This window comes from Zeugodacus cucurbitae, chromosome 6 (genome assembly GCF_028554725.1).
Source record: "Zeugodacus cucurbitae isolate PBARC_wt_2022May chromosome 6, idZeuCucr1.2, whole genome shotgun sequence".
Taxonomy (NCBI): Eukaryota; Metazoa; Arthropoda; class Insecta; order Diptera; family Tephritidae; genus Zeugodacus; species Zeugodacus cucurbitae.
Window position 1 is genome coordinate 63,191 of NC_071671.1, and position 20,128 is coordinate 83,318.

The 20,128-nt window shown below is 33.2% G+C and overlaps 1 protein-coding gene across 1 annotated transcript; it reads left to right on the forward strand.

Moving 5' to 3' along the window:
* The first annotated feature begins 1,061 nt into the window (after positions 1-1,061).
* On the forward strand, positions 1,062-15,564 carry Fanci_0 (Fanconi anemia group I protein). The gene is made up of 16 exons (XM_011186349.3): positions 1,062-1,318; positions 1,386-1,678; positions 1,735-1,902; positions 1,958-2,193; positions 2,257-2,366; positions 2,441-2,894; positions 2,952-3,040; positions 3,099-3,211; positions 3,264-3,529; positions 3,595-3,926; positions 4,030-4,194; positions 4,250-4,428; positions 4,492-4,826; positions 4,894-5,294; positions 5,355-5,743; positions 5,813-15,564. Exons 1-16 carry the CDS (start codon positions 1,160-1,162, stop codon positions 6,657-6,659), a joined length of 4,536 nt encoding a protein of 1,511 aa, XP_011184651.2. The 5' UTR covers positions 1,062-1,159; the 3' UTR covers positions 6,660-15,564.
* Positions 15,565-20,128: the final 4,564 nt, after the last annotated feature.

Sequence of the window (20,128 nt, forward strand, 5' to 3'; positions counted from 1 at the left end):
TTGAGCTTACCGGCACTTGGCTGTGCCATTAGCAGCTAAAACACAGAAATTAAAGGGTAAATTTAAGTGAATGTTTGTGCTCATAGAAATTTAAAAACTTTTTGTATGTTTAATTAGGAGGACTTTTTTGATTCATTTTCACCTTGTATTGAGGAACCATAACGTTGTTGTATCGCTTTACAAGGACATAAATTCACCGAAATTAGTTCAATGGAAATACTAGAGCAAGAGCATGGATGTTAAGACTTGAACGGTGCCGTGTTAGATTTAGAATTCCTGAAACATAAGGTAATTATTACCAACTTTTATTACAAACTTTATAAAAATTCAAATTTTACTTTATATTTTATTGAAACCCTCCTCCCAGATGAATCTAGTACTAGTGAAATTAATGAAAGAACAGATCTTATAAAAACTCCGAAAGAAACCAAGAGTCCTCACATAATGTGCGCAGCTTACACTTCAAAACCGTACGGGGTATTTGACATTTTCCACTCTTCCTCCAGCCTTTGTCCGATAGCAAAAATTTTTCAAATATTCATTTTCACCTACTTTATACATATGTATATAGTGTAGTACGATAATATATGTATAAAGTAAATATAATAATAAACAACTAAATGGCATGATATTTTCAATAAATATGTAATATAATTAATGATTTTGTTATTAAATTTCATTCATTTGGGATTTTGGTAGAACTAACCGAAAACAGAGGGTATAGTTTCTGAGCTTTTGTGGGTCGCAGTACTGAAAGTGCACGTGGAGTTTTGGTTCGCAGTATTGGGTCTTTCATCCGTGATTGTACCAATACCATTCCCCAAATTGTGCAAGAGGTATATATACATTACTAAATGATGAATGTAATGTGCAAGAAAGGGATGAACGATCACACGTACACAATAGTTTCGGGTACTTTTGTCAATTCGCCCTTAAGAATGGCATAGAAACTTTCATTGAAACTGCGGGTACCGCTCCCTGGCATTTCACCGGAGAATTCGCCGGTACCTGTCTTGCAGGGTTGCGCATAATATTTTGATCACAGTAGAATATACGCTTGGATTTTAATTGTGAATCGTGTTCATAAGTATCAGAAGTGAAAAGCGCGCCTTTTCGAGAGTTTAATTTTTTCGGTGAAATAATTTTAAACGCTTTTAGAATGTTTAATGTCGATAAAAATAATGAGCTATCTCATGTTCTACATTCAGGGATTCTTAGCTCAAAGGGGAAGTCTGTGGAGTCGTTGATTCGAGAATATGGTGAAAAGAAAAACCTTCCTGATTTGCATAGCTTAATTGAGAAGACTGACACAATGACGGTAATTAATTATATGATTTATTTGAAAATGATTATTATCTAAATAGGTGCGAATATTTTATGATTAGTTAGTTGCTATTTTGAATTCAAAATTTGGACGAAATGATTGTGTATCCTTTTGGAGTTACATCCTTGAAGGTCTAAGTTTTGGATACAGTAGTCGTCATCTCGTAGAAAAACGGTTTGCTTGCGTAAAACATATGCTTAAAGGTTTACAACGTGTTGAATTAAGATATAAGCAAACTTACGATTTGATAATACGACTATGCCAGCATATATCAACATTTCCTTCTGACCAGTTAATTTATATACTCGAAGTTTGTATAGACGGAATACGCATGGGTGATCGCAAATATGTGTGGTAAGTGTTATATTTTTATATATGTATGAAATTGTATACTCTATTATGGTTTATAGTTGGAAAGATTTACTACCAGATGTACTGGAAGTGTTGGCGAAGCAGCCACAATTGACCGTTGATGGCATACTTGTCAAAGGGAGTGAATTTCGTGCAAATATTATCAATAGCCTAACAACTATGAATTGGCCCATAGAGATATTAACGCCGATTGCGGATATGTTAAGGTAATTAACAAATAGTACATTATGAAAAGAAACTGAAATAACTTGAATTCCGTAGGGCGCTGAATTTGAAAAATACTGAAGTAAATGCCGTGCTTAACAAATTCGGTGGATTGGTTCAATCATTGACTCCTATTGATTTACCGCCTTTAGCTTTTCAATTGTTCTCTATATGTTCGACATGTACAGAAGTAATGATATTAGTATTGGCTTTTGACAAATATTTCTATCGTTTTTATTACAAAAAGCTGTTTGCTGATATGGAAAGCAATTCATCTGACTACGACTCCATTGGTTCGTTATTAAAAAATAAATAGAAATTTGCGCATTTTAATACATTTAAAGTTCAATAATTAGATTCATATTCCGACAAAGAAATGCGTGAGGCTGAGGAGACGACTTTATATCATTTGAATTATTGCACACAATATAAAATAGGCGAAACTCAAATGTGTGCTATTCTGCGAGTAAGTATTTTGTTAAATTTGTTAAGGATTGAAATTCGTTTAACAGTGAACTACCAGTAATTTCTGTTTTTTAGAACTTTTGTTCAATGCCCGACTTAATATTAACTCCTTTTGTGTTAAGTTCAATTATATCTTTGAGCTCTGCAAACCGGGAACCCGAATCACTGCGCCATACTACATCAATACTTTTGAATTTTCTGCGCAATGTCATTCATAGTAATGAGGAAGAACAGAAGATGGCAGAATATTCGGCATGGTGTCGGGATACTTTGCAACGAAAGCAAGTAAAGTTGGATTATGTACTTTCAGTACTTATTGATCATAATAAGGATGGACAAGATGTTATAACACCAGGTTTGGTTGGTTTAGCTTTTACTTTGCTTAAAACAAAGAACAATGTGCCACTAAACTCGCTGGCTATGAGTTTTTTAACTAAATTTATACGCAAACGTTTTGTATTTGGACAAGGTGTTGTGAAAAAGTTGGCAGAGTGGATGATTGTAGAACAAGATCAGTTTCAATTTGGTGGTAAGAGTGGCGTGGAATTATTATACTTTTTTTTTAATAAAATGTTTTGTTTGGTAGAGTGCTTACTTATGTTGACTGTTGCAGATACATTTACAGTTTCCGAGTGTATAAAGACTATTAAATATGTAATGGAATTTTTTTTATGGGTATGCTAATGAAAAAATAACTATCATATGTGAAAGTATATATGTGTATATATTTAAGTTACCAGGTGATCATTCAATGCGTATGATGTCCTTTATACTGCCAATACTAAAAATATCTGCAGTTGTGCGTGACGCTTTCATTGAAGTTCTCCGGAAAGCTATTAACTCAAGGTAGGTTATTATTATTTTTATTATTATTTTTGAATGTTATTGTACTTTACAGTATGCAACATATTCGAATTGTGGCTGTTTATGGTTTTTGTATGATACTTAAGCAGTTGAACAATAGTAATTCTCAACGATCGCAATTAAATGCCTCCAGCTTTTGTACACAATATAGTATTTCTACATTCTCATTGATGTCCCAAGTGACTATTGACAATCGACAATATCCTTTCCGTCATTTCGATATGTTAACACTAGAAATAATGGACCTTCTGAGGAGTTGTTTTGCCAATAATATAGTTATGAAGAGTGTGTTATATAAAAGTATGATTGATACCAATTTATATGCAAATATGATTCGCCCAGGTATGCATCTTTTTTAATTTTAGATTTACAGCGCGCTGTAGAACTAAATCCAAAACTAGTGCCACATGTGCTTCAATTTATTGACTGGCATTTTCGTTCGTTTTTTCGCGCTCCCATTGCAACTGACGTTGATGAGGATTACTGCGTTTTATTTGATAAAGCTGTGCGCACTTCGCCTATGAATACTTACGAATTACAAATTCATGACAATCTTGGACTTTTAGTACAGTTCGTAAGCCATTGTTTATCTAAATATGACGGATTTGAAAGCGGATATGATGTAAGAGAAATAAAACGGTTGTTGTGTTTGGCTGTAGACAAAGTAATTACAAAAGAATTACAGTTCGAAGAAAAGGTAAATGTTAGAGAAATAGCATTAATTGTAGTTGACTATGCAAAACTTTCCACATATTAAATACAAAGATTTTTCGTAGATTGAAATTGTTTTACGTTTTTAGGATGACAACTGGCAACCTAAAAGGAGCGCAATGCTGGAAGTACAAATAAACTTTTTAGAAGGCCTAATGTCGTATTCTTTACTAACTGCGAATGCAAATAATGACACAATTAAACATATTTTGCCATTATTCAAAATACACTGCAAGGTCAGAGAGACGCACAAGGTAAGTTGTTTGTTATTTATATATATTTGTTTTATTTAATAACACATTTCTGAAGTCTTTTGCAAGCATCTCAAGGAAGCAATTACAAAAAAATAATAGGATCAATAATGAAGATGGATCTACAATGAAAAATATTACCATTAATGGTCTCGTAGTAGACAACTTTAATTGCACAAGTGTGGGAAATATTTGGGATTTTCCTGTAATTGAAAAGTTTATGCGACTTCTATTTGAGTACGTAAAATATGGACCATTATGTCACAGTTTCTTGTTTTATTGTATATATTTAATTTATAGAGATGTTGTGCCCTTTGCTACAAGTCATAATGCTGAAGTTCTTCGCTCAAATGTAGAATTTGTGCGGTACGTGTTCGAAATTACAGCACAGAAAGTGGCAGCTCTGCGTAATGAACCAGAATATAAACAACTGTCGCACAGTAAGCGCACTTTAAAATATCTTACAGACGTAACAAAAGTTATTTACGAACGATGTATTTGTCGTTTGCGAGATATGTGGTGTAGCTTTGATGAAAATACGGCCGCTTTATCTGCCGAGTGCTTTCAGCAGTGTCTACAAACTGCGGACGTAATTTATAAGAAAAAATTTGTTGACATATTTTTAAAAGGTTTCGGTGAGTTTACATGTTTAAATTTAACGGTCATCTTCCTTAATTTCGAGGTAAATTATTATTTTTCTAGATTTGCATTCAATTAATAATTGTAAGCAATCCCCTGAAATTTTACATAACATAATCGATGTATTCATGGAAGAGGAATATTCTCCAGATAAATTGTGTTCTCCGAGAGGTAATAAACATGCTGAAAATTCTGATCTGAAACGAATATTAGAAGCTTTGCTCCAGAGTCTTGAAGTGATTTATGATAATATTTCATTTACGGATCGCTTAACAACTGAATCATACAAGTGGTTACTGAAATTCTGCCAATGCAACGTAGTCAAGTCTGAAAAATTAAGTTTGGTGCATAAACTGCTATTTACTCAACGACAGAAAACAAGCTCTGGCGCCTTCTTTAACACGATAGCTATACAATTATGCACCATTTGGGGTGCCATATCTGATGAGTTTTATGACAGCGAGGTAAGTGGATATAAAAACTTTGTTATTGGCAATGTTTTATTTTTTGGAACTTTTGGTTAGTGTCCTCCGGCTTTTGCTCTAAAGTCATTGACCATGGAAAGTGCGAAATCATATTTCTTATATTTATGCCAGGCATTACGCAAACAAATAGATGAAGTAGAACACTTTATTCTAAAAGTTAATAATATAAACTTCAAATATCGTATTGTAACTGAAGATGAGCGCGATATATGCCTTAGCCAGTTGCGTTCGATGGAGCGATCGATATGTTCTCAGCTGCTTCATATCTCAAATGCATTAAAAAATCTTGTGAATGCATGCATTCCTTTAGGTTCGTTAACGGACCAGCTTTTAAAACTTTTAATACAACACTATATATGTTTAAAAAACATTACAAAACATTTTTTGAGTTGTGTTGAGTCATCGCATGTTTGTATGCAAACAACAAAGTGAGTAGAATAATATTGTTAACTAGATTTTTTTATACCATGATAATGGTCCTTGACTAATTTTTATAGATTCGAATATTTGTTGCGTGCTATTGGCAAATCGCTTCCCATAAATATTTATGCTCTTATTTCATATATTGAATCAAATGTTATCGATAAAGGCCAAGAAAAACATTTGAATCCAGGAGCAGAAAGTGTTAAAATATTGCGAGAAACGAAACTTATACCAAAAGTTGTATTACATCTAGAAACATTTAATCGTTTTGTGATAATTTTATCAAAGAAAACAAATAGCCGAATATCTAATTTTTTGCATCAAGGTACTGTTCATGATTTCCGTTTTCGCACACATACATTGACAGCGGCAGTACAGCGCACATTTTCGCTTAGCAGTGAAATTTCTGAAGATATGAGTGTTGAAAACGTGATGAAAGAAAACTTGAATGAGGAAAACACGGATCTAACGATCCATGAATTAATGCCCATTTTATCAAGAAAAACCAGTAAACAATTAATTAGAAATGATGAAGAATGCAATAATATAAATGAAGCTGAAGAAATACTCCAAGAAGATGAATCCAAATCAGCCTCAAATGAAATTTTAAATCATTCAGAGAATAATCGAAAATCGTCAAAAAGGAAATTACGCAGTTGCGATAACGACACGTATGGAGAATTCTGCAATATTGCTAATGTTGATAGTACGAGGCGGCCTTCCTCAACACCGGATAATGTTGAGGTTTTAGAGTATGAAAGCAATCAGGAATCTGCATCACAGTTGTTTAAAAACTTGGCTAAGATCAATAAGAAAGCTAAAAAAAGAACGCATAAAGAAATTGATGATAATGCGGTGGTGAACGCAGCAGTTATAATTCCACCTAAACAAAAACGCGGACGTACGTTAAATAAAAAATAGAATGTGTGACAATTTCTTAAACGCCGTTTTGTACTACATCGTATGTACCAGTAAAGTAAAATATTTCTTGGTAATAAAAAATGTCTTGATATAGATATTTATGAATAAAGAGTATTTTATGAATAAAGAAAAATAGTATTTTTTGTCTTTTCCCAAGTGGTCCAGGCATGTGTGGAGTGCAAGCTGTCCAATGTAATACCCAAAATTTTATGGTTAATACATAGGATGTTTTAGCATCATGGATTCCATGGATGGATTTGGACGTGTTTGTCTCCATGATATCCGATGGCATCTATGACTTCTTCCCTGGTGAATATTAGCGGTATGAAGTATTTTGGCTATTACACAGCCGTCAGGTAATATACCTTTTACTCTACCGTAAGGTGCAGTATGTATTGTTAGCTAAAATAACTCGCGGTCCATTGCCATCGAATTTTAGTCATAATTTAACAGTTTCCCGTTTAGTATTGAAGTTGGTTAAAAAAAAAAACAGAAAAAAGGTCAATAATTATGTATTATGTAGAAAATATTAAGGCGCTTATGTTTGAGGAGTAACTTTTCAAAAGAGGATATTTACATTTTTATATTTTTTTAACATACAGTCTTGTTCCTAGTGCTAATATACACAATTTTGTCACTTGGATTATGATCTGAATGAGATAATTTCCAAGTAAAAAAAGCTTTAAATCTGAGCGTCCGGATTGCATTTCTTATTTGACTGCACCTGCAGCCACTCAACAACACAAAATTGTAAAATCACTAATTAGTATCCACTGTTAGAGCTTTCACTCGAATTAATTGTAATTGTATAGTGTAATTTTGGTTTTGACATTCGGTCAGTTTTTTAACTAGCTAATTTCGAGAGTATTTTAACGACTCTATTGATTTAACCACGCCATAAATGAAAAAACCGTAGAAGATCGAAATAGTGGCGGAAGAAAGGATATTACCACGAAAAAACCTCGAGAGCGGAAATCTTAATAGCTGAGACACACATGTAGTTAGAATACTATTGTTCGTACGAATACCAACCAGATGTGTGTCACCAAATACCAGGATTTTACCATGTGAGCAATGTAGTATTTTGCTGGTAAAAATAGGTAAGAAACCTAGGTGAGAGCTTATATACAAAAGTTTTTTAAAATATTTTGTCAAAATGACTTTTCAATAATAAATAAATAAAATGGAAAATAAAAAAATGTTCACAAGTTTTTTTTTTTTTGAAACGTCAGGATCTTCGCCGTATTTTGATGGCCGTATATGACGGGCTTTTAAGATACATTTCAACTACTTCTGTTTTTTTGTGCAGAAAATACATATTAAAAATTGCTTTCTCCATTACACATATGTAAATATTTATTGTTTAAATTTGTTTGAAATATCTGATGTCTGTGAAAGACATGGTATTTCAGTTTACTACAAATCGATGTGTATCAATGTACGTAGTAAACACAATACCATAATACTTTTATCATGGTATTTTTACCCCATGTGTGTTTCGGATATAAAGGAATAAATTTGATGTTTTTGATTTAATTCGTGTAACTACGTTTCGACGTCGTTTTGTAACACCATTATATATTATTTTGCACTTTTGCAGACAAGGATCCTCTGTGTATGAGTTTTAAGATACATTGCTCACATACATTTTCAAAATTTAGATACAAATCCGTTGACTTTGGTTATACACAATAGAAAAGCCTTGTATAACTGAGAGACGAAGATTTAACAATAAATATTTGTCATCACGGTTGATAACTCCACATGAAGCACAACGGAAAAGTAACTCTAGGGCATTGAGTTCTTCATGTTTGATATACGGGGCCTTGAAAATTTATAGTTCGATTTTGACTATTTTTCCACAAGTGATGTCACTCGTGAAATACATTATTTGTGTAAAGTTTTATTCCGCTATCTTTATTTGTTCCCAATGAATATATTATAAAGTGAACGAATCTGATGGAATTCGAAATTGTATCATAAGGGAAGTAGTCGTAGTTCATGAGGTATGGTTTTTGATCTATAAGTGGACAACGCCACGCCCGTTTTGTCTGTCATTTCTTCTGTATATGTATATTGTCAAAAACGGCATATTTACAATGTACTACAAAACAAAAGGGGATATGTATTGTGTTTTTTTTTTAATTGTGTAGCTTTAAATGACAAGGTCCTATTTTTACTGAATTGTGTAGTTAAAACAATGTAATGACATGGTTCCTAAACACAAAAACTATTTTTCAGTACATCTATAAATATTTCCATTACAACGGTTTCTTATTTTGCGAAAAAATGTTAAGATATAGATATCCGCTTTTGAAAAGTCACTCCTCATTTATAACAAAAATATTTTGTTTCAAAACACAAAATCGGAATTTTATTCAATTGTAAGTAATTTGCCAATTATTGTTATAAATGTTCGACTTTGTATCAGCAGTCAAAGTGGATTTCAACCACATTTCCTGTAGCCACCTTATACCTAATATACGGATTTTCCAACTTATGGTGGTCTAATATAATATGTGAAATATTTTAGCCAAATTAAGTGGGCGTGTAGTCTTGGATATGGTATATATATACTATATTTGATGATATTCGTTATTCTATTGGACTTTGTGCCGAATATATGGGTATAAGGTGGCTATGTGATTGAAATCCACTTTGAGTCGAATAACATAAATAAATTGCGAGAGTGTAAAATGTTCGGTTACACCCGAACTTAGCCCTTCCTTACTTGGTAATATTTTCGTAGTCTGTTTTGTTACCAAGTAAATACAAAAAGCTGATGCTAGAAAATTCGTAAATAAATTATATTATTCGTAAATAAAAATTCTATAAATAAAAATTTATATATGTACATACATATGTATGTATATAAATCTTAGCTTTATATCTTTATATATCTCTTTATACAAAAATTTATACTTCATAACATGTGATAATCTAATATAATATTAAAATATTATCTTATCATTTAATTTTTCGCCTCCAAAATTACCATTTTTTTACTCCCGATTTCGCAGTTGATTAAATATATATATCGTTGAACATCCCTTAAGGAAATACATTATATTTAAGATTTTTGTGTTGTCTTGTTTTAGTAATGTGAGCACATCCAGATTTTATGGGTGTTCAAAAAGTTAATTAGGTAAACGACTGACTGACTTTCGCAGTTTGTTGTGTGTTTTATTGCGCTTAGCTAAAAGTAATTTGATTACATTTGATGAATATGCCCAAGCATTTAGACTTTTATTTTGGAAAATTAAATGGGGAAATCAAAAGGAACATTTAGTTAAAAATGTTCGCATGACGACTCTGAAGTTAACACACTCGCAATAAGAAAGTCTCTGAAATATAGCAATTCGCAAAGTTTTGTGGTTTTTTCGTAGATTTTTGATGTGTGCGTGTTGAGTTTTTATTACCTGACAATTCATATCCAATTTTCTTGTCCGTCACTCGCATTAAATTATTGAACTAATTTTGTATGTAATTCACAGCTCACGTTTAAATGTAATTTGAAAAGAAAAACAGTTTATACAAAAGTAAATATATATATATACTAGTAGACTCGACCACGCGTTGCTGTGAATACGGTATATATATGTACGTTAAATTATATTATAGTTAACCATTTGCCATATATATATATATATATATTTGCCATAGAGAAATATAATTAGAAACTGAAGCGTTTTGAAGAGTATTGTAGATTCTGACGGTATCATTGTAGTGTAGTGTAAGTACTATTGGGATATTACTTACTCCTAGTAGTATAAGTACTATTGTGGTAGTACTTACACCCAGTAGTGTATAAAGTGGTGGTATATGGTATATAAAGTAGTAGTATAAAGTAGTGGTCGTACTTTATTTCATCCGCATGTGTTGGACCGCATTGTACATCTATTCCCGAATCCACCTGAAGACACACACAAAATTTCACTGAAATCGGTTCAGCGTTTTTTGCTCGGTTTGGTTTTCGGCTACACTGATATTTTGAATAATATCTGTTTCAAATCTGTCATTCTCTGTTCTCTTATTATATTTCAGTTGCGTTTTCTTATACCACTTCTCATCACGGGAACGGGATAAAAAGTATCCTATACCCTTTTCCCGGTCCTAGGCTACGTCCCCACCAAATTTCAGTCCGTTTAGCCGTTCGTTAGTTATTAAGAGTGTAACTAACACGATTTTCTTATATGTACAAAGTAACTTTTCCACGCATTTTTTTAACTTTCTCTACGTGAGATCTATCCTTGTATTTCAAGGAATATTCTTAAAAAATAGTTTGCGAAATCGGTTCGGCTTTTCTCGAGATTAGTGTTTAGCAACACCTTCAGCGATTCATTTTTATATGTTATAGATTATGTTAAAACCAATATAACATCTACATATATTGTTTATGTTTAGCCATGATACAATGTTCAAGTGGCGAAGTTTCCTCCGCCTAAGAGGCAATAAATAAGGAGATTTTTGATTATATTGAGTTATTTATTAGAATAATATAAAAAACTAAGTATTTTAATGATTCTTTATTAGTTATGTATTTTGGAGCATGGGGTGCACTCTCCAGTCAAGCACCTTGTGATAGACGACATTTTTCGTTTTATAATCAACTTTGAAGGATTGACCTTGTCATATTTATAACGAATTCAAGACGGTTCGGAAATTGAAGTCGTTTAAATTCAAATCTCATATTGGTAGGGACTATTGAAATTCTTGAAATGAGAACTTCTTCACCTTCGAACTATCCTTTGAGTATCATCGTCCTTATTGTCCATAACTTTTTTTACCACCAAATGCATTTCTTGGCACAGCATTAGTTGATTTAATTTTCAAAGGATGATTACTACGAAGCCAATATTTAGTAGTAAATTGTGCGGTGGCAAAACAAGCACATCCAAAGAGTTTAACAATTTAATTGAATAGTTGGTGGCTTTGTCTTCGTTTATTACACAACCAATTGATTTGAATGAATGAAGTGTATCAATGATCTCATTCTGAACTATGTGGTTTAAGTCATCTACATCTTTATTATTAGTCGCCGAAATTGCTCGCCCACTCAACCTTTTATTTTTTTGATTGGTAATTCCCACAAACTGTGCCAATTACCGTGGGATAAGCCTCCTAAATATCGCCTATAAGGTTCTATCGAGTGTACCGTGTGAAAGACTTAAGCCCACCGTCAACAAACTGATTGGACCTTATCAGTGTGGCTTTAGAACTGGAAAATCCACCATGGACCAGATATTCACCATGCGCCAAAACTTGGAGAAGACCCGTGAAAATAGGATCGACACACACCACCTTTTTGTCGATTTTAAAGCTGCTTTCGACAGCACGAAAAGGAGCTGCCTTTATGCCGCGATGTCTGAATTTGGTATCCCCGCAAAACTAATACGGCTGTGTAAGTTGACGTTGAGTAACACCAAAAGCTCCGTCATGATTGGGAAGGACCTCACCGAGCCGTTCGATACCAAACGAGGTTTCAGACAAGGTGACTCACTATCGTGCGACTTCTTTAACTTGATGTTGGAAAAAATAATAAGAGCTGCAGAGCTAAATAGAGAAGGTGCAATTTCTACAAGAGTGTACAGCTCCTGGCGTACGCCGATGATATTGATATCATCGGAAGCAACAACCGCGCTGTTTGTTCTGCTTTTTCCCGCATGGATAAGGAGGCGAAGCGAATGGGTCTGGAGGTGAATGAGAACAAGACGAAATATCTCCTGTCATCAAGCAAACAGTCGGCGCACTCGCGTCTTGGCTCCCACGTCACTGTTGACAGTCATAATTTCGAAGTCGTAGATAATTTCGTATACCTGGGAACCAGTATCAACAACACCAACAATGTCACCCTCGAAATCCAGCGCAGAATCACTGTTGCCAACAGGTGCTACTTTGGACTGAGTAGGCAATTGAACAGTAAAGTCCTCTCTCGACGAACCAAAATCAAACTCTACAAGTCGCTTATCATTCCCGTCCTGCTTTATGGTGCAGAAGCTTGGACGATGTCAACATCAGATGAGACGACACTAGGAGTTTTCGAGAGGAAAATTTTGCGCAAGATTTATGGTCCTCAGAACATTGGCAACGGCGAATACCGCAGACGATGGAACGATGAGCTGTACGAGTTATACGACGACATTGACATAGTTCAGCGAATAAAAAGACAGCGGCTACGCTGGCTAGGTCATGTTGTCCGAATGGACGAAAACACTCCAGCCCTGAAAGTATTCGATGCAGTACCCGACGGAGGAAGCCGAGGAAGGGGAAGGCCTCCACTCCGTTGGAGGGACCAGGTGGGGAGTGACCTGGTTACACTTGGAATCTCCAACTGGCGCCGAACTGCGAAGGAAAGAGAAGAGTGGCGCGTTCTCATCGATTCGGCTATAACCGGCTAAACGGTTGAACGCCAATAACATACACAATTCCTTGTTGAGGAGTTCATTTTTCGATAAGACAAAATTACAGAAGTTTTAGGTTCGGTTAAATGCTTCCACGTTTATGCGCCATTGTGCATTCGTCCCATATGATGATTTTCTATGCTGATAAAACTTGGATCATCGCGGAGTGTTTTGCAATATTACATGTTAATTCTTCAACAGTTTGAAGATTAAACGATACTTTTATAAGAATTACCTATGGTTTTAAGAATTATATAAATCATGGTTTGTAGTGATTGCAAATTTATGTTGTCGAGTTTTACATGAATTACTAGACGAGTGATTGAAATATATTCGAAGCGTAGTCAGAGGAGAACCATCACAGTTTCCTTTCAAGCTCTACGCCTTAGTAAGAATTTGTTTAATTTTGTCTGCACTTTTCGAACCGGGTGTAATTAAAATTTCATCACCTACGTATGAAAAAAGTTTCTACTGATGTCCATATGCCAGTGCCTTTCAATTGAGCTTGGGTTTGATATCATATACACTTAATGTTTATATATATATAATATATTTTAAACTCAAACACTGAAGTTCCACATATTTTCGTGGAAAATAACTAAAAAAGCCTATGGAAACAAAAAATTAATCCTACTTAAAAGTATGTAATAAGAAGCGAAACAAAACTTGATGAAGCTTTTGTAATATTATATAATACATTTTAGGCAGAGGTCGACCCCTCGTATATTGTGTGCATATAACTAAAATACTACCAAAGTATATGAATAGGTTTGTAGCTCAATGTGGAGGTGCAAATTAATGGGCGTTACTGGCAACGAAATATGTACTGAATGAGAAACTGAAGAAAATCTCAAAAGAAACCCTAGCAACGCCTAAAAAGTTAAGTGTTCTTTTTGGTGACGGAAGTTGGACATTAGGTATTCGTTTGAAGGTGTCCATTAATAGCAAAAGTATGGCCTTATGTACATACTACAGAAGTATATACAAACATGCATCACATCAACCATATAAAAACCACTAGGGCAGAATTAAAATGGTAAAAAATGTGAAATGCTTTTAATTTCATTTATTAATTTGCCTACAAAGTATCGTTTGCTTTAATTTGCGGTGCGGGTGCAGACACGCGCAAACAACAGGATCAAGAAAAAAACCTTGATGAATGTTTTTGAGTGCGCGAAAACTGGAAAAATTAATTGTAAGAAAAAGAAAATGGGTGATGGGAGTCTGTTTGCGATTTGTATGTGTTGGCGGGTTGTTTTCCGACGGTAGGTGGTTGGTTGGTTTTGCTGTAAGAGTGGCAAAGTGTTTGTAACTTAAACAAAAAAATACTTCTTTTTATCTTTCGTTGCTCCAAGGAAAACTATATGCATACATAAATATATAAGCTTTTTGGAAACTTTCCATTTACTTTTATAATTTTTCTCTTTCATTATTGCTACTCTTTTCATTAGGAGTGTTGAATATGCGTTATGGTTATTGAATAAATTGAAAACTAGAAACCGATCTTTTTCCAAAGTGATTTTCGTTGGTCGCATGGTCCTAAATATTCGTTGATTTGCAAGCTATCTGATAAAATTGGGTGAATTGATTTCTTGAGCATAATTTATATATTCAACCTTTTGACTAATTGAGCTAATATGTTACCGTACCATATATCCAAAAAATAGGCAGTTTTGCCGTATAATGTTATCGATAATATTGACGGAGTCAAAGATAATGAGTTATAAGAAACTCGGTTTAACATTGAATTACATTCGCTTAAACGTATATATGTACATAACTGGTGTTTCCGTATATTTATACTATAATGTATATAAGCTTATAGATAATAAGTATGTATATATATATCCACATCTATGTGTATACATATATGTATATAAGTATTATATTGGATTGGCAGTTTTGTTATGATTTTCTTACTATTCGCCCTTATATCGAAGAAGCAATTTGGTCCTATGCATTTTTAATAGTCTGAATTTCATGGTTGAATACCTTTCCACTGATATTTAATATTTCCAATCTTTTACTTATATCTATATAAACGTTTATATACTTACATGACATGGATATATTATACTTTGACTTATGGGTTTTAAAGCTTAAATGTTGAATGTTTTCAATTTATTTTGCACTGCTGGAAATATTATGTACAGCCTTGGCCAAAAGTATTAGGAACCCCATTAATTACTGAATTTTTTGTTTCAACAAGTGAAATAATGAAGTTTTATAAGTAAAACAGTGAAAATACAATGAATTAGTGATAATAACATTAAAAAAAATAAAAAAAAAATATTATAAAATATTTTATGAATTTCTTAAAAATGACAATTTTTAGTTTTAGCTTATTTTTTTTTTAATTCGTTTCGTTTTAATTCGTTATTCGTTTAATCAACAGTTAAACACCCATGTAAGACATTTACAAGAAGAAGTGGTAACTTTGATAGCCACATTTGAGAATACTTGTATTTTAATGGGGTGCCTAATACTTTTGGCCAAGGCTGTATGTATATGTATATTATAGTTTATAGTAAAATTAAAGTGCTTTTAACTTAATAAATTTTGCCGTACTCGATGCTTAGATGTACGCTACATATATATATAGTACCTCAAGGCAATTAAGCGGCCACTCCAGATAGGGATGCAAACATCGTGAAGTGAAACATCGATGGTTCGATGTATCAATATTTCTTCAAATAGCATCTAAATCAAAAACATCGTCCATTAAAACATCGATATATTCTTGAACTTTCTTAACATATTTTATTGTTAGTGTAAAAACCTAAGGGGTACAGAAGCAGAAGCATACAGAAAGGAAATATAGTAGTTACTACGTCTAAAGTTGATACATTTTATTTACACTTAAGTGTCTGTTAAGACTGTTTATCAATGAATATCAGAATTTTAAATTTTCTTCTGCGTGAAAGGTGCTCTAACCTTAGCAAACAGTTGTTCACTCGGCACTCAAGTGGCCAGAATGTGTAAATATTAAGAAGCCTCGTTATACAACTCTGGAAGCACACATTTTATATCAATCTTCATCTTAATTTAATATTTTATTATTCCAAATTTCAAACGAGTGTTCTGTTGGACACTAATCCGAAGATTCCATTGTATTAGCGTCATTCTTTGCATATTTTATGAAACATATTTTATGAAAAACATAAGTGTTTTTTTTTAACCATGGCATCTTTAAAATATCTTACATCTTGAATCTCGGATCCTACGCAGTAGTCAACGCTAGAATTGAATTCTCAACAAAACGAATGCCAGTGTGAGAAAGCGTTTCAAAATATACGCTTTCGGGTTAAAAAAATCGACACAAAACAACGATGCATTTAGACATTTTGTCTTTGTATCTATGTCTTTACAGATCGGGCGGTGTGAATAGATTCGTTATAGTGCTAGAAATGCAATTCCAGATTGCCAAATACATTTTAAAAAAGAGAAATGCAGTTTTCTTCCAAATTAAATTTCTTCTCATCTGACCAAGTCATGTGTGTTCGGGCAAAATTTAGGCGATTCTGTTTTCACAACTTGTTAAGTGGTGGCTTTTTCTTTAATTTTTGCCTTTTAAGGTGTTTAGCTTTCTTAATCACCCTTACAATTATCGATTTGCCACTTTAACATCAGTTTTCTCTTTAATTTTGGCGGAGGAGTAGTGAGAGTTTGAAGCTTCTCTAAATATACCCCTCAGGTCTGTCTCGGTAATTGTACTATTATTGCAGCGCTTGAATTGTTTTAAAAGTCCTTTTTTCGAATTTCGAATCCAAGTATTTCGATTTTGGAGGCTAACTTCGAAAATCGAAGAATACAATTTTGTTACTTAGAGTCAATCTCCCGCAAACAAAATAGTTTGGTCCAATACCCAGCCGAGTGTTGTACAGTGTAATTGAACCATAAATAAATTATGAGTTAGGTAAGGTTTACTGGCTTAATCGCGACAAGGGTATCGAAGGATTCCACTTGGACAGATAAAAACACCGGTAATTTGTGATCAAAGTATGGAACGTACTTCGAAAAGCACTTTGAGACTCTCATAAACTTGTTAAGACGACTAATTTTAGAAAATTCGCCGGCTCGTTGAAAGTATGGCTAAGAAGATATTTCAATTTCAGCCTTGCGAAACCTGTACAATACACCATTGTTGGTGTTGTCCGTCGAGGCACCACGGGATGTTTTCTAGCCCCTTTCACCAAACAAATCTGCTATGGATAAATATAATATAACTGATGCCTTCTGCATTCTCTACTCTATGTCTCCCCTCCAATAAAGATTTCTTATCAGCTAATTTACCCTGTTCAAAGGTAAAAGGCAATACATATATATATCTACAAAATTGTTTGTCCAATATAATTGTACAGTTGCCATTTTTATACTCTTGCAACATGTTGCAAAAAGAGTAATATAGTTTTGTTCGCATAACGGTTGCTTGTAACACGTTCAACTAAACGAGTTAGTTATAGAGTTATATACACCAAAGTGATCAGTGTGACGAGTGGAGTTCAAAACTGAATATCAGTCTGTCCGTGCGTCCGTCTGTGCAAGCAGAAACTTTAATAAAAACTAAGATATCTTAATAAAGCTTGGTACACCTATTTTTTGGCATCATAAGAAGGTTGCTTTTGTAGATGGGAGAAATCGGACAACTGTCCCGTCCACAAAATGGCGAAAACCGAAAACATATAAAGTGCCATAACTAAGCCATAAATAAAATTATAAAAGCTAATGTGGTACAAAAGATTACAGATTGCACAGAATTGCACACTAAATTGAAGCTATGCAATTGATATTATTGATACGATTATCCGCATCAATGTAATTTTTGAACATTTAGTTTTTACATTTAATAAATTGCTCACATATGTATTTCTCATAGCGAATTCTCGGAAGTTAATTCATCTCGATAAGTTTAATGTATAAAACTCTAAATCTATGTCGAATATAACCGTTAAATGAACAAAACTATCATACATATTATAAGTTTTGCGTATATAAGAAATCAATAACTGAAACTATACTAATATTTTCTATATACAATATAGAATAATTTATATTACGCTGTCTTCGAATGTGTATTTATGTTGACCAATAATTTTTCTTTTATGTCTCCAAGGTATTAGGTTTTATGGCATTTTTACATACAAACGAAAAAAAAGTATTATTATATTCCTTAATTTATTGAATGTTCCCTAGAGATGTGTGCATTATAATTTGTATCGCAAAATTATTTAATTCGAAATACAATTCAATTCAAGATAGATTTTACAAAAATTTGAAAAAGCAAAAAAAAAAATAGTAGGACATAGTGAGTACACATGGCATACTAAAGCGGTCCGATATTATTGCTATGGATTATTTTGCTCTTGAAAAACTTTCACGGGCATAAATGGTCAAGAAATATGAAAACTATAATTACATTTCGCTTGAAAAATTACGTCAAAGGTATTTCGTAGTTGACGCCAATGCCAAAAATTTGTAAAAAGAAAATTGTAAGTAATAATAACTTACCTTTACGTTCCCCTATTATCATTATCAATAAAAACATAGTATGTAAATTCGTGTGTAAATATGTATATGCGAGTAATCGCTTTAGTCTATTATGTCGTAAAGTGTTGAATCGTCCTGTTTATTCAGTGCACATCCCTGATTTTCATAAATAGGTACAGCAAAAGATATTTCAGCATGTGGAAAATACTCGATATTTTCTTGAGTAATGTGTGAGTGCAGAAAATGGGGACAGAATGAAAAAATATACAACTTTTGGAATCAATCAAAATTCAATACAATCGCCGAGAATCCCTCTCAATTGCAAACAGATTGGTGCTTGTTTGGTGAATACATATGCAAAACGTTAGTTGTTGAGTGTTAACGACATTGGGATACCAATTATAATCCTGCCTTTCAATACGTAACATTGAAATGGAAATAATGTCTGCTGGGGTTGCTGAAAATTTGACCTCCAATATTGACCCCATCGCCCTGTTCTCACATCCATGAACTTGTTTATACCTATTTGCTCGGTGTAAATATATGTATATGTCGTTAAAGGTAGCATATTAAATATTTTGATGTTTGTGTCATACTGACCAGCATTCAATCGAAAATGAAATGTCAATCATTATTTAATTTTTTTGAATTATCCTTTTCCAATCTTTTACAATCTTTTACTTTCAGTTTTCCTCTGCAAAGGTATTCATCCGTTTTAAAATATATATTGATAAATACATACATCAGTATAGCGCTTCACCAAACATGCTTGGTTGTATGGTGCATAGTACCTATTTGGGTTAAAGCTACAAAATTGTTTTCTAACATACTTAAAACAATTTGCCTCAAAATAAGTCTCAAAAAATAATTTTCTTCGAAATAAAGAAACTTATGAAAAGAGCTTCAACTGTGGCAATAATCGTAGATTTACGGAATTTATGACTCCTCCGTTAAAATAGAAGAAAACGTAATACAATAATGATTAAATCAACTACTAAAAGGGTTATAAAGGAAGCTGAATGGTTAATAAGGAAGAAACTAAAGAAAACCCCACCACTTAATAAGTTTCGTAAAGAAATACGCCTAATTATTGATCAAACACGTTTAACCTTTTAAGTAGTGGCATCAATCATCTCATATTTTCGGATGAGAATACATTTATTTATGAAGAATTTTCATGACGTGCGCCATGGATGGACCCCATTAGAATCGCAAATACCCTCGGATCAAAAGTGTAATGGAATAGCGAGCCATATCATATTATGATATCTGCAAATTGCAGTTTTTAACACCAACTAGGAATGCAAATAAAACATGGATACAAAGACAAAATGTTGGTGTTCTGGAGTGACCGCTATACTCCCCAGACCTAAATATTATAGATAACGTCTGGGGATGGTTGGTTAGAAAGGTCAATGAGGTTAGCAATATACCACGAAAACTGAACTAATCGACGGTATAAAACTCATTTGGAACATTACACCAGATTTTATTAAAAAACTATAAATTGCACCGCAAATTACCAATTTCAATTGAAAATATTCGAATTATAAATGAAAAATGCTAAGTTTGACTTTTTAT